The sequence below is a fragment of the Pavona decussata genome, unplaced genomic scaffold, assembly GCF_977016875.1.
Source record: "Pavona decussata unplaced genomic scaffold, jaPavDecu1.1 SCAFFOLD_3, whole genome shotgun sequence".
NCBI classification, from domain to species: Eukaryota; Metazoa; Cnidaria; class Anthozoa; order Scleractinia; family Agariciidae; genus Pavona; species Pavona decussata.
The window spans coordinates 1,455,619-1,468,497 of NW_028145427.1; the positions used below are offsets into that span (position 1 = coordinate 1,455,619).

At 40.7% G+C, this 12,879-nt stretch overlaps 2 protein-coding genes across 2 annotated transcripts; both read right to left on the reverse strand.

The window, feature by feature from the left end:
• Nucleotides 1-1,605: 1,605 nt before the first annotated feature.
• LOC146489797 (uncharacterized) lies at nt 1,606-3,318 on the reverse strand. The gene is made up of 3 exons (XM_085102742.1): nt 3,055-3,318; nt 2,285-2,597; nt 1,606-1,857 (listed from the first exon to the last, which is right to left on the reverse strand). Exons 2-3 carry the CDS (start codon nt 2,586-2,588, stop codon nt 1,757-1,759), a joined length of 405 nt encoding a protein of 134 aa, XP_084958868.1. The 5' UTR covers nt 2,589-2,597; nt 3,055-3,318; the 3' UTR covers nt 1,606-1,756.
• Nucleotides 3,319-10,614: 7,296 nt separating this feature from the next.
• On the reverse strand, nt 10,615-11,851 carry LOC146489798 (uncharacterized). Its single transcript, XM_085103065.1, has one exon. It carries the CDS (start codon nt 11,487-11,489, stop codon nt 11,097-11,099), a length of 393 nt encoding a protein of 130 aa, XP_084959191.1. The 5' UTR covers nt 11,490-11,851; the 3' UTR covers nt 10,615-11,096.
• Between the last annotated feature and the right edge of the window lie 1,028 nt (nt 11,852-12,879).

The window sequence follows — 12,879 nt, forward strand, 5'->3', positions numbered from 1 at the left end:
AGATTGTATTTTCAGCAATATAACGTTAATTTATTTCAACAGTGGAGGTTTCCTTTAAGCTTTCTTCAAGGCTCTTACTGACTCCAGTTGTGGGTGCGCCAAATCGGGTGTTTGATATATTGCCCCACATGTAATGAAACAAGAAACTCAGGCCTCATCCACACTAACGCGTTTTCAAAAGTGTCCTTTTTCATCTCGGTGAAAACGAAGCAAAATGTTTTAATCCAGACTAGCGTTTTCGTATCATTTTAACCTGTCCATACTAAAACGCTCGAAAACGATGAAACGACGGGGACCTGGGATCGGCATGTGTTAACGTTACAAGACCATCCACCATATTGGATCGATGCTCCGATTTGGACTGGAACCTGAAAGCGTTTGACGCTTTTTACTTCACCGTTTCCAAAAGTCTTCGTTTTAACCTGTCCACACTAGAAACGGAGCGTTTTCAAAATAATGCGTTTTAAAAAGTCTTCAGTTTAACCTGTCCACACTAGAAACGGATTGTTTTCGAAACGATGCGTTTTCAAAAGACTCCGTTTTCATACATAAATGTATGCTCCTGCTTCTCAAGTCTTCCATTGTAAATTTTACCTTTTGCACGACTTCACGTAATCATAAATATTCACAGCATGTGAACAGCAGTGAAATAGACCGGGACAATCAAAATGGGACTCTTGTTCGGAGAAAGCGAATTACGACGGAAACTTGACCAAAATTCAGTCTAACACCGGTTTCGGTTCTTGAGTCTAAAAACTTGTGTGAATATCGAAAAGAATTCTTACTCTAACAGCTTGTAATTTAACAGAAAAATATGTGGGGGCATATGTAGATCTTGATTTATGCAAAGTAGGAACTTTTTCATTCATCTGCGCCTCATTTTAACTGTTTTCAAACATAAATATCTTAAAATCGGAGACACCCATGAAGCTCAATATATAATGATACATTTAGAATGTTTTGCTACAAGGAAAGACCTTTTAACAGAAAAGACAAGTGTCAAGTTTTATTTTGCAAGAGATAATGGTGAAAAATTCGGGAATAAACAAAATCAACCCGTGAAAATGGATTCATTATTTACCTGGAACGCTCTCACATTTTTTTTTTCTTATTTCGCCTACAAGTTGTCTAGATTGAGTAGTTTAAATCCCTAAAAGTGTCTGCCCAGATTTCGAGATAATCGACAATGTATAAAGTAAGAGGCAATGTGCTACTGTTGCTATGGTAATAGTTGTTGCCTGGAAACCGACTAGAAAATTAACTTCGATCATATGTTGAAATGATGAGGTAGTATGGAGGAGATTGTAGTTTATCTTGTATGCGAGATTATAATTTCAAAACTTCCACCCTAAGTCCAGAAAACCTTCTGCGAGCCTCCTTCAGTTGCGTGTAGACTGGGGACTGGAGTGTACCACGCGCGTGTAGACTAGACGTTTATGCGCAGTCACGTGATGTTTTGGACGCACGGACGTAGCGACAATTTCAGTGTTAAGATAGGACTGTTTCGAAAGGGAAATATATAACGGCGTTTGGAAAATTTCATACAAGGTTTAAGTCTAGAATCGTTTTTTGTACATAAAAGATGCAAAAAAGAGAATAGGACAATTTTGTGTCATAGACTCTTTAATAGCGAATCATTCAAACAGCTTCTTAATAGAACCGACGGCGCATTAATCAGTATTTCGAATAATTCATGGTTAAATGTAATGTCCTGTGCTCGTGCCATCACTGTGTAGAGGTAGACAGGAAGGGAAGTTTATCCCTTTTTGTTGTTTGACCTTTGCTGCTCTCTTTGCTGCCGTGCTTGGCCTTTCTCGTGCTTGTCTCTGGTGCTTTTGCGTGCATTTTTAGTGTGCTCTGAAATCATGATAAGAGGAAAAAAAATGTGTTTGTAGAGATAATTGGTGTTAAGCAAAAATACTGTCATAATGTACTGAAATAAATAATTTTTCTTTACATGTCACCCACAAAAATGTAACTTTTGATGCGCCATGGTCGGTGAACTCTAGCCAGTTTGTTTTATCCCATTAATATCTGTTGACATAATGTGCACTGTCTATTATTGACGGCTACAAGCATTATAACTGATAGCGGTAAATCGCCCTAATTCTTGGCTGCGAGTCAAATTCGCACAATTCTTAGCAAAATGACTTTCTTTCTATTTACTGCACATGTCTTTGGAGAGCCCGGGAATCACTGAAAGAAATCTTTTAAAAATAAATTGAGATCTGTAACCAAACCAGGCATGTCAGTTTAAAACGCCGTTTTGTGAAAAGCTACGTACCATTGCCTCCTGCCTTCTTAGCTTTGTTTCTTGCGTTGCCTGCCTTCTTTGCTTGTTGCTTTGCCCGTTTCTTGGCGGCTTTTATTGCGCTTTTCGCCAATGCCTTGACGCCTTCTCGAAGTAGAATCCCGGCGCCGACAGCTATCGGTGCTACCGGTGCAGCTTCAGCTCCAGGGAGAAGCAGAGAGGATTGCACAGCAGTGCTATCACTACCAGTCTTGAACAAGTTTCCTCCCAGAGAGAACAAATCTGCGGCAATGCTTAGCACAATAAGCAAGTAGAACAGTTTGATAAAGCATGCCATCTTGAATCACTCTGCAACAGAAAACAACGTCGATTCTTTAAAACGTCTGAGCACACTAAAGATTTGTGTAACATGCTGATTGTATCAGGGATATAACCGACTTAGAGCCTAAATTTGGATCAGTTACGAGATAGCCGTGGTATTGTGCTAAAATAATGCGGAAGCAATCGTTGCGAAGCGTTCAAATGAATCACTGTGGTTTGCAGGCGAACGCAAGCGTAGAGTGACTGCGAACGAATGCTAGCATGCGGCTGAACGTCAAGGAATTACCCTTACGCCGGTCCCTTTCGTCTTTTCTTAACTGATGCGTCAGCAAAAGCTTGCCTAACACAAAATTAGGGCATCCGGCCTTTGTGCTTATAAATGTTATGGTTACGAATTGGCTACTTCCATGCACAATGCTTTCCGGAGTTTAAAATGAAAAACACGAAAAAGTTAAAATTAGGAAAGAGAATATTCGCCATACCTAAACCAAGTACGTTCTCTTTGTCGGGATTTGCGGCAACTTTCTACGTCTTGAATACAGCCAGTCAACTACCACCACCAAACTGCGAGTTGACGTTTCAGCGAAATGGATTTATGATCTCTTTTTTGCGAAAGTGAAATTACTTGCACGCGTACAGCTGCAAGTAGAGGTTAAGGAAAACTGTTCCTACTGGTGCTGAAACAGCCAGCCAGAATTATTGTGTTCCTGGCTGTCCGTCGGAATTTGGGTCCCAGCCAACATTGTCATTGCTGGCGAGCGTTAGCGATACAGCACACTATTCTTGTCAATAGGGAAAAAAATCCAAAATTTTGTCGGATGTAACACTCGAAGCTTGCGCAGTAGAGCATTATCCGGGATGGTTGAAACGACAATCATGCGCAAATCACATGGCTGACATATAATCCGGGATCCACACCTCACTTTGCCCGTGAGGGCAAAACTTTAATTAAGGCTAAAACACGCACGTAAGCGCGAAGGCCTGCCAACCCTATATTTATGTACTCCATACAGCACAATGATCACCGCCGGGCATAGTTCCAATTACAGGGTGTTTCAAAAGTTCGTGGACACTTTATTTTAATACAAATAAATGATAGTTTTAGAAATCCGATATTAATGAAGGTTTTCCAGTTTTATGTACATTGTTTCCTTTGACCACTGTTGAAACATCAATATCCAGAGTGCCCCCATTGTTCTGTATAACGTTTTTGAGCCGTTGCGGCATGGAACGAGCTAGCTCCCTTAGGCTTGCTAGCGGTATGTTCTGCCAGGCGTTCCGTAACCTTGATTCTAGTTCTCCCATCGTCTTAGGGATCGGATCTCTGTATGCAGCTTCGTCGATGATACTCCATAGGTTTTCAATGGGGTTAAGGTCAGGTGAATTTGCTGGCCACTCATCTTTTTGGATAAAATTCGGGAGGTTTCTCTTGCATCACTGCTGTGTTGCTTTCGCCGTATAAGCTGGTGCGCCATCTTGAACGAGGGTCGCACTGCTATTGTTTTTGAAAAGCTTTCGTTTTGCAGGCTCTTCTGTTGTAGATCTTCGGCTGAAAAGAGGCTTCACTTCTCTCTCAAAGATTTTTGTGATGTAATACTCTGCCGTTACAGTCTGTCCTTGCGGGATGAAATGTAGGGAAGTAAGGCCGCGGCCTGTCATGCCACCCCAAACCATCCATTTGGCGCTTCCTTTAAATTGGTACGATGGCGGAACTTGACTCTCCTGTGAGCCCCATACGCTATCGTTTTTAGGGTTCGGAAAATGAAAAAGGTTTTTAAGGTACTCATCGCTAAAGAGAATTTTCCCGTTCATCTGCTGTAAATTTATGATATTTATAAGCGAATACTAAGCGAGCTTTCCTCTGGTTGTTGCTCAGAAGTGGAAGCTCTTTTTCGTCTCAAAGGTTTATCCTTTTCTTGACATATACCTCCACACTGTTGGTGCAGATCCAGGCAGACCTTTGTTCTTCAGTTGTTTGCTGATTTTTCTTGTAGAATTTCCTCTTTTATACTTTGCTATTTTCTATAACTTTCTTTGCCGTTCTGTCAAGGCCACTTCTTGGCTTGTCGTAAAACTCTTGTAAACCTTTAATACCACTTCGCTAGCCAGCTCTTGCTTTTTTGCAGTATTTTAGCCGTTTCTCGAACAGATACTCCAGATGATCCTAGAATTGCTGCCTGTGCTCTTAAATAGACTGCATTTTTAGGGTTCATAATTAAAAATTATACCAAGACGTGGAAAATCACAGTATGTAGAGTTGCTACTGAAAACAGACAAAAATGGCGGGAAAGTACAGAAACACACACGTTACGGATTTGCACCTTTTGGCGGGAAAATATTTATTTCAACGGGGATTTTTATCTGACTCATACAAAAGTTCTGAAAATCGATAAACAATAAGATTTGTTAATATCTCGGCAAGAAAATGGAGAGAAATATAAGAAATCTGGATGAAGTATAGACTTTTTAAAATGTCCACGAACTTTTGAAACACCCTGTATACTCGTTGTAAATATCAGCACACATAATTATAACTGAAAAGACTTTATTGAATCAATTCCCTCAAATTTATATCTACGTTTGCACTATCTCAAGACCTTTACTTGATATAGATTCAGTAGATTTCACAATCCACGCATTTATCGATAGATTTAATCGGAGTTATCACACAAAATCTTACAATTTTCACGCACCAACATTAGTCACTTGCGCTTCTCACAAAATCGCGGGCGAAAATGCGTTATTATTGCCCAAGATCACTGCTTTTGACGAAGAAACAACTTTATGCCATACATTTCTTTCTGTGGACTTCCAATGTTTGCCCCCCGGCGATCCCAGAATCCTCTGCGCATAACATAGGTATCTGATTACTGGCAAATCATTCCTTGAGAATCCCCGGAGTATCCAATCGATGGAAACCGATGATCGGAAATTCAATCGATCAATCGATATCAATCGATAAAATTAGTTAATTGGTATCGCTTGGTATCGGCCAGTCGATGACCAATCGATAACCACACAAAAACCGTTGATCGATTGCTATCGATTGGCTCAGCAACCTCGAACAGACGTCACGCACGCTACCTGTCCGATCATCTGCCATTTTTAGGAAGCCCAGGGGACGAAATTGGTAAAAGAAATTCCGACCCAGTCTTTTCAACGCAAAGAATATAACCCGTTGCACGTGTACTCGAATTACGCACTTGCCCGTCATTGCTTTTCCGTGTCATAATGTCTACGCAAGACGTCCGGGTAGTAGGCTTTACTGAATATAAGGTGCATCGTCAAAGGCTATCATCTTTGCCGTTTTGAGGTGAACGTCGGTGAAGTGTTCACTGCACTGCAAACAAGAAGAGGGGAGAACGCGGAAACGCGTTTAAAGTTGTGAACCACGCCCAGGCCTGTCAACCCCATTATGCCGTTTTAAAAGAGAAAGAAGAGAGTATTGAGTATTGCGGAAATGTGTTTACAATTACTGCGTACAAAGTTGTGCTTTTTATGCGTCGATTCCGGTTCCGTCAATCTGCAACCAATCGATACCAATCGATACCAATTTATCTATCGATTGGTATTGATAATCGATATCAATCGATAACCACACGAATCTTCGCCATCGATTATCAATATCAATCGATTAATTGATATTAATTGGTATCGATTGTCATCGATAGGATACTCCGGGAGAATCGCACGCTGTCAGACGCTTCCGGTTTCGAGCTGCAGTTGACGTTGCCATAAAATAAGTAGGTATGTTTTCTATTTGATATGTCTTTATTTGCTTTTGTAATCATTCATCAACTGAAGGTCACGAACGGGAAAGAGATTAATTTGTGTTTGGCTGCTTTTATAGATCCACCGCTTGAGAATTGATATCACTTTCCACGGGATTCACCATTACTCAGCCGTTACTAAGTAATCCGTTCTTGACCAAGATGAATATTTTCACAAGCAAATAAAGACATCTATCAAATAACAATATTTAGAAATACTTACCTACTTGTTTTATGGCAAAGTCAACTGCGCCTCGAAACCGTCTGTGCGTAAGATCGTGGTAAAATTCTCCAGCGGAAAGTGATCTCAGTTCTCAAGCCGTGGATCTATCTGGGGCACCCAACGACTGTTTTCTCTCAGATCGTTTGAAACGCCATTTAAGACTATGTGGAGTGCCCTTAAAGGTCTGTAGGTTCATTTCAGGCTGCGCTATAATATTTTTATCTGGTCGGTCATTCTAGGGGAACTTCAATCTTTTCCGCGAAATTACTAGGGCATTTTTGTCCATTTCCCGAAAACCTTAGGTCTTACTTCCTTTCCGAAAATCTTAGCTGACCTTTTTTCGGTACTCGAAACGACATTTTTATCAATCCGAAAACATTAGGCCTTAAATTTCCCATATCAAGAAAATTCGAGATGAAAATTCCCTTTAGAAAATTTTGGGGGATTAAGGGCCTTCCGAACAGATAATTTACCGGAACGATCCGTTGGGTGCCCTGATCTATAAAAGCAGCCAAACACAAATTGATCTCTTTCCGTTCGTGACCTTCATGAATGATTACAAAAGCAAATGAAGACATAGCAAATAGAAAACATACCGTGGAGGCTAATAATTCAAATTCTGCGAGCCACTCAACTGTGAAATCAAAGGACTCGTTGTACTTTCACACGAGTTCTTCGCCCGTGGAGGCCAACAATTCAAAATCTGTGGAGTTTGTGCTGGATAATTCGACGATGCTCTTTGACCGTAAGTGTGTCCGTTGAGGCAAAAGAATTGAAAACATGTCGATCGCTCGTCGAAGCGAACTATGCAACTGTGAAATCAGATGATTGTTTCACTCTGAAATCAAACGACTCGTTGCACTTTCAGACGAGTTCTTTGCTCGTGGAGGAAAATAATTCAAAATCTGTGCCGTTTGGGGCAGCTGACAGCTGACTTCACCAACACACCCATCCCACAAAAAAGACTGAGCGTTTTCAACATTTCTTCCCCAATGTAGGTTATACAAATCACTAAACCTGCCCTGACCCATTTTCAAAACCAATGCTTGCTGTAGTCATTTTTTCAACTCATCCAACTGAAACCTACTCTCCCTACCCTCAAAGTCGACCCCCTTTTCCAAACCCATTCACTGTTTAATTAAATTCCCACAACTTTATCCCCCTTCGCCAGCTCTCACTTTCATATTGAAATTACTAGTATATTACATTAAAGCATACAGAATAGAATTATCCATGTTCTGTAATGAACTTTTCACTGCAATTGAATCATGGCAGAACGCAGACACGTTTTTTAGCGCTTTGGTTGCGGAAACTGAGGAACAAATTTGACTTGTAGCTTTCAAAAGGTGATTCGGACGCTTGTATTTAGAGGTCGTGAAAAATATATCCCTAAAAATAAAATTCTACAAAAATCTATATATGTTAAGCCCCAATAACCATCTTACGCCTCATGAATAGAATTATAGGTAATGTATGTCAGATATGTCAAGTGTTGCATTTCCATCCCCCTGATGAAATGTAGGGGTGGTTACTGAGGCTGTGACCTTTGAACACGTCTGTTCATGAAAGTGTTCTATAATACACAGGCATCGCGGGCTCGGCATTTTGACTAAGGGGGACTTCACTGGAGATAAAAATAACTTTTATACCCTTTTTGGGGACGGGGCCAGTAAAACTATAATCGGTGCTATACTGCTCGAAAATAATCCATAATGCTTAAATTTCAACTGACAGAAATAATCCATAACCTTTAAATTTATTGGCCAATAATCCGTATCCCTTCTCTAAAAACCCCTAATTAATAATAATCCGTAATACTAAAACCCTAACTGGGCCTCTCTAAAGGTATACGGTGACCTTAAAACTACAGTCGACTCCCGATAACTCGAACCTTCAAGGGAAATTGAAAAAGGTTCGAGTTATCGGGAGTTCGAATTATCGAGGGTAAAATTGTATAGAAAATGACCAGAAGGGAAAGGAAAATTGGTTCGAGTTAGTGCGAGGTTCGAGTTAGCGAGGGTTCGAGTTGAGTCGACTGTAGTTTTCCTCTCACAGAAACTCATAAATAGTGAGACTACGGAAGACACAGAGTATATCTATTCAGTACAGTAATTATGTTTGTGTTAACTTGAATGAAAAGCACAAAATTGATAGTTTAATTAACCATTTAAAGTTTCTTTTTATTTGCACATTTTTGAGTCCCTCTTGTTCTGGGTTGATTTTGTAACATTATAGCGATAGGAACTGTCTACAGCCAGACATCGTTTTTAAGAGCAACGAAACCTTTTGTTGTTACATTGATAGGTGCCCCCCCCCCCCCACCCCGGTGGAATTATAAGGTCATATAGTCTACTTTTTAGGTCCTTAGATTAGGAGGAAATGCATTATTTTGCCAGACCATAGCTTGAGAATTTTATCTGGGAACCTTTTATTGCTTTACACATTTATGGCATAATATTTCACTACAATTGGCAAAATCTGGGTAAGTAGTGTAGGTATTGTAAGTATTTTGAGCATTGTAAGTATTATATTAGTATTGTAAGTATAGTATGTATACAGTTAGTATAGTAAGTATTGTAACTATTGTAAGTACTGTAAGTAGTGCTTTGTATTGTAAATGATGTATTATGTGTCATGTAGGGTCTATAAAAATCTTTAAAAAAAAGAATCATTGTGCGATGCGTGTCTGTAAAACACGTAACGGATGCGTGCGGATGGCGGATGGAGGATAAAAAAATGCAGATGAAAAAAATTAACTAAAAAAATTACAAATTGAAAGAAAATAAAGGGATTTGGCAAAGTCGTAACGGGAGAGAGGCTGCCTCGTGCCCAGACATCTCTCTTATAAAAATAATGGACGCGCAAGGGTCAAAGGGAACGCGAAAGAAGGAGACACGTCTCACTTCGTTTCTTTTTTCTTCCCATGGGCCCTCGCACTTCGCGCTCGTCATCAGTCGCTCGTGCTTAGCGCTCGTCAAGTAAAACACCTGAGGAGGAGGAGGCTGGGAGAGAGGGTAGAGGAGAAGAACGACTGTGCTGTTCATGATGGTAATGTAATGCAGAACCGAAAAATACTAAATTTCTTTCATCAACTACGTTTACGTTTTAGCACACAAATTTTGGTGAGAAGTCTTCAAACATGTGGCCGGAAGCACATTTTGTGTTTTGGATTTTTCTTTCACTGCCCAAAGAAAGCAAATAACAGCAACCGCTTCAAATTAATTTGTTCTTTTGTCCTTGCCTTCTATCTATCTCGCGGGATGAAATTGTTCGCATATCAACAGCTGATTCGCGATTCAGCAAAAAAAAAAAAAAAAAAAAAATTCCCCAGGATGGCATAGTTTTTGACGTTTAATTCCCTTGGACGTTTTCCAAGAAATGGGGCGAAAGAAATGTCCAACCCTTTCTGGACACATTTACGGGCTTGCCAATGTCTATCCTTTTTAAGTCTTGTAGTAGTTTGGGCCATTTTTCCGACTCGTGCCCCCTCCTCTGTCCTCGGTCCAAGGACACTCGGACTATGACGAGGTTTTAACCTCGGGATCCCAGCCAAAGCCGACTGGAGGATCTAGTCACTCCTCCCATTCTTAACTACCTGTCAAAGATGTCCCCCTCTACTCTAATTAATATCCCACTGCTTGCTGTCCATCTCCATGACCACCCAGACGGTGAGCGCGTGGAGCTCTCCCAGGGTTTTAAAACGGGTTTTTAGGGCCCTCGTGCCCCCAAAGAATACCCTAATCTCTTGTCAGTCCGGGATAAACCCTCCATCATTTCAAAACATCTCCAAAAAGAGGTAGAATTGGGTCACACAGCTGGGCGTTTTCACTTTCCCTCCCTTCCCCGCCAACCTTCAGGTTTATCCAATTGGTGTTATTCCCAAGAAAGTCAACAGATTGGCGTTGATTTTTCCCCCTGTCCTACCCATAAAAAGGAACCCTTCAAGTGTCAACGCACACATTAGTCCAACCGATTATTACTCACTGTAGATAATGCTATTTCAATCATTCAGAACCTGGGTCAAGGGTGTTTTGCGTCCAAGCTGCACATCAAGTCTGCGTTTTTATTTATTATAGTTATTTTGACACCACCGAAGTATACATTGCATTGGCTTTTATTAGTCATTGGGCGTTTCAGTATTAAAGACATCGACACATCGATCATCCGCCTCTTGACCAACTTTGACTAGTTATAAGTCCTGCAGTTCGTAGTGTCTGTACCACGCATATTTCGCGTCCTGTCCAAGACGATATACAAGTTAAGACGCTTAGAGAGAAGCAAAAGTCTTGCTTACTCAGGTTTGCCCCAGGTAAACACTTCCTCCCTAATGTATACAAAAACAGTATATTTTGTACTGCTTTAAAGACAGTCAGAGTTATTGGACTTATTGGTACTTTTGAAAGCTTGTATCTCTGAAGTTAAGCTAAAGCAATGTAGTTATTCTCAGTAATAAGCAAAATCAGATAAGTCGTTTTCCAAGTATTTTTCTTTCTTTTTTTTTTCAAGCTGAGTTAGCAAGTTCCAACAAGGCCTATGCCGCCTCTAATTCTTGTACACTTCTTTCTTGCGATACAATACAAGACCTTGACAAATTAACCAGGCTTTGAGCTGCCATTAGTTCCATTGCAGTGTAATTCACAAACACAACTGGTGTTGATAAACTGAGCAAAGCCTGGGCAGCGGTCATTTCATCTGCGCTGTAGATTCTGCGCAATTGTTTGCTGTGTGTATCGTATTTGACTGGAGCACTCGGGGTGACCGGGACAGCGGTTTTTCTCTTCGTGCTGTGCGTGGACATTTCTTCTCCATTTGTAACGCCTCTCTTTCTCTTCTTAGCCGCCATTGCGCTTTCGTCCTCAAAAGTAACTTTTCTTTTCCGCTTTGCTTTCTGCGCCAGATTTCCTTCTTGATTCCTTAACTTCATTGAACATGCAGCACCGAGCTCCAGATTTTCTTCCTCTGATATTTTTCTCTTTCTTTTAGGTTCAGCTCTCACCTTAGCCACTTGTTGCAGATTTCCGCAGTCTTTCTTGAAGTCTGGATGCCGAAATTTTTGCACCTTGGACGGCCTTTGACTCACAACCTTTTCAAAACCCACTTGCTTAAGCAAATCAGCAAAATGGGGAAAAGCGTTCACTTTCAGTTTTAGTTTCCACTGCTCCCTCTGTAGAACTTCTCTTTCAAAAAGTACTGGACTTGTGATTAACAATGTACTTCCTCCTTCGCACCATCGGATACAACGCCAGAATTTTCCAGGGTCGATTATGACGAAAGCGCAGAAAAGAATTCATCAGTTTTAAATTCTTTTCCCTTGGCATCTTGATACGTTTCTCTGTTGTTCGACATATTGCTTTTATGAATATAACTCAGTTTCTTTTCCAGTGTAATAAGATCGCGTGTAAATGCTTTTGAACTTATCAACAAAATTGTTTATGGCTACTGTTGCTATGAAAATCATTGTGATGCAGCGGAATGTAGAATGCGCGCGCTTCAATAGCACGCGCAAGTTAACACACCAAAAAGTTCCAAAATTGATTTCAAAGTTATTAGCCTGGCCCCAGTTGTTCAAAGGGCGGATAATTTTATTCACTGGATAGTTCGCTATCCGGCAGATGAAATGTGTGCAAGATTTTCACGAATAGAGTAGAAACGTATGTCAAATTTAAGAGTGGGATTGTGTGGAAAACTTGCCAAAAGCAGTGGTTGGAGCACATTTGCTCCGCTGGATAGCGACTTATTCAGTGGATAAAGTTATCAGCTCTTTGAGCAACTGGGGCCTGGCCAATCAAAAAAGACGCACAAGCAGAATCGAGGCAATCAGAATTCGAAGCAAATACATGTAACCGGCGCCAAGCGCGGGAAAACGCGTGCGAGGCAGCCACGACTTGTTTTGGTTTTGTCTCTGATTGGTTGAAAAAAGTGGCGCGACCAATCACATAGCGTAGTAAAGAAAAATATAAATTACTTTCGACATTCAACTGCAAACCACTGTCATTAAACAAAGCACATTGGAAATTTCTATCGTCTATTCAGGATAAGCCATTGACTGACTGTTAGGCAAACTAGCAATCTGATTGGTTATGCGAGGGCGTTGCAAGTTTCCCCAGAGCGCGGGGGAGTAAAATCACTAATTTCTCATCGATTCTTAAACTAGCTGGAACTACAAGTTCAGTTTTTATTGCATTTCGTTGAATAGATTGGTATTGGGTTACGCTAAAACGGTAAGACGGCTCGATCGCGGTTTCTATCGACTCTAGGAGCTGAGAAAGAACCAGTGTCATTTTGGCGAGAAAACGAGATAGCCATCGTCATTT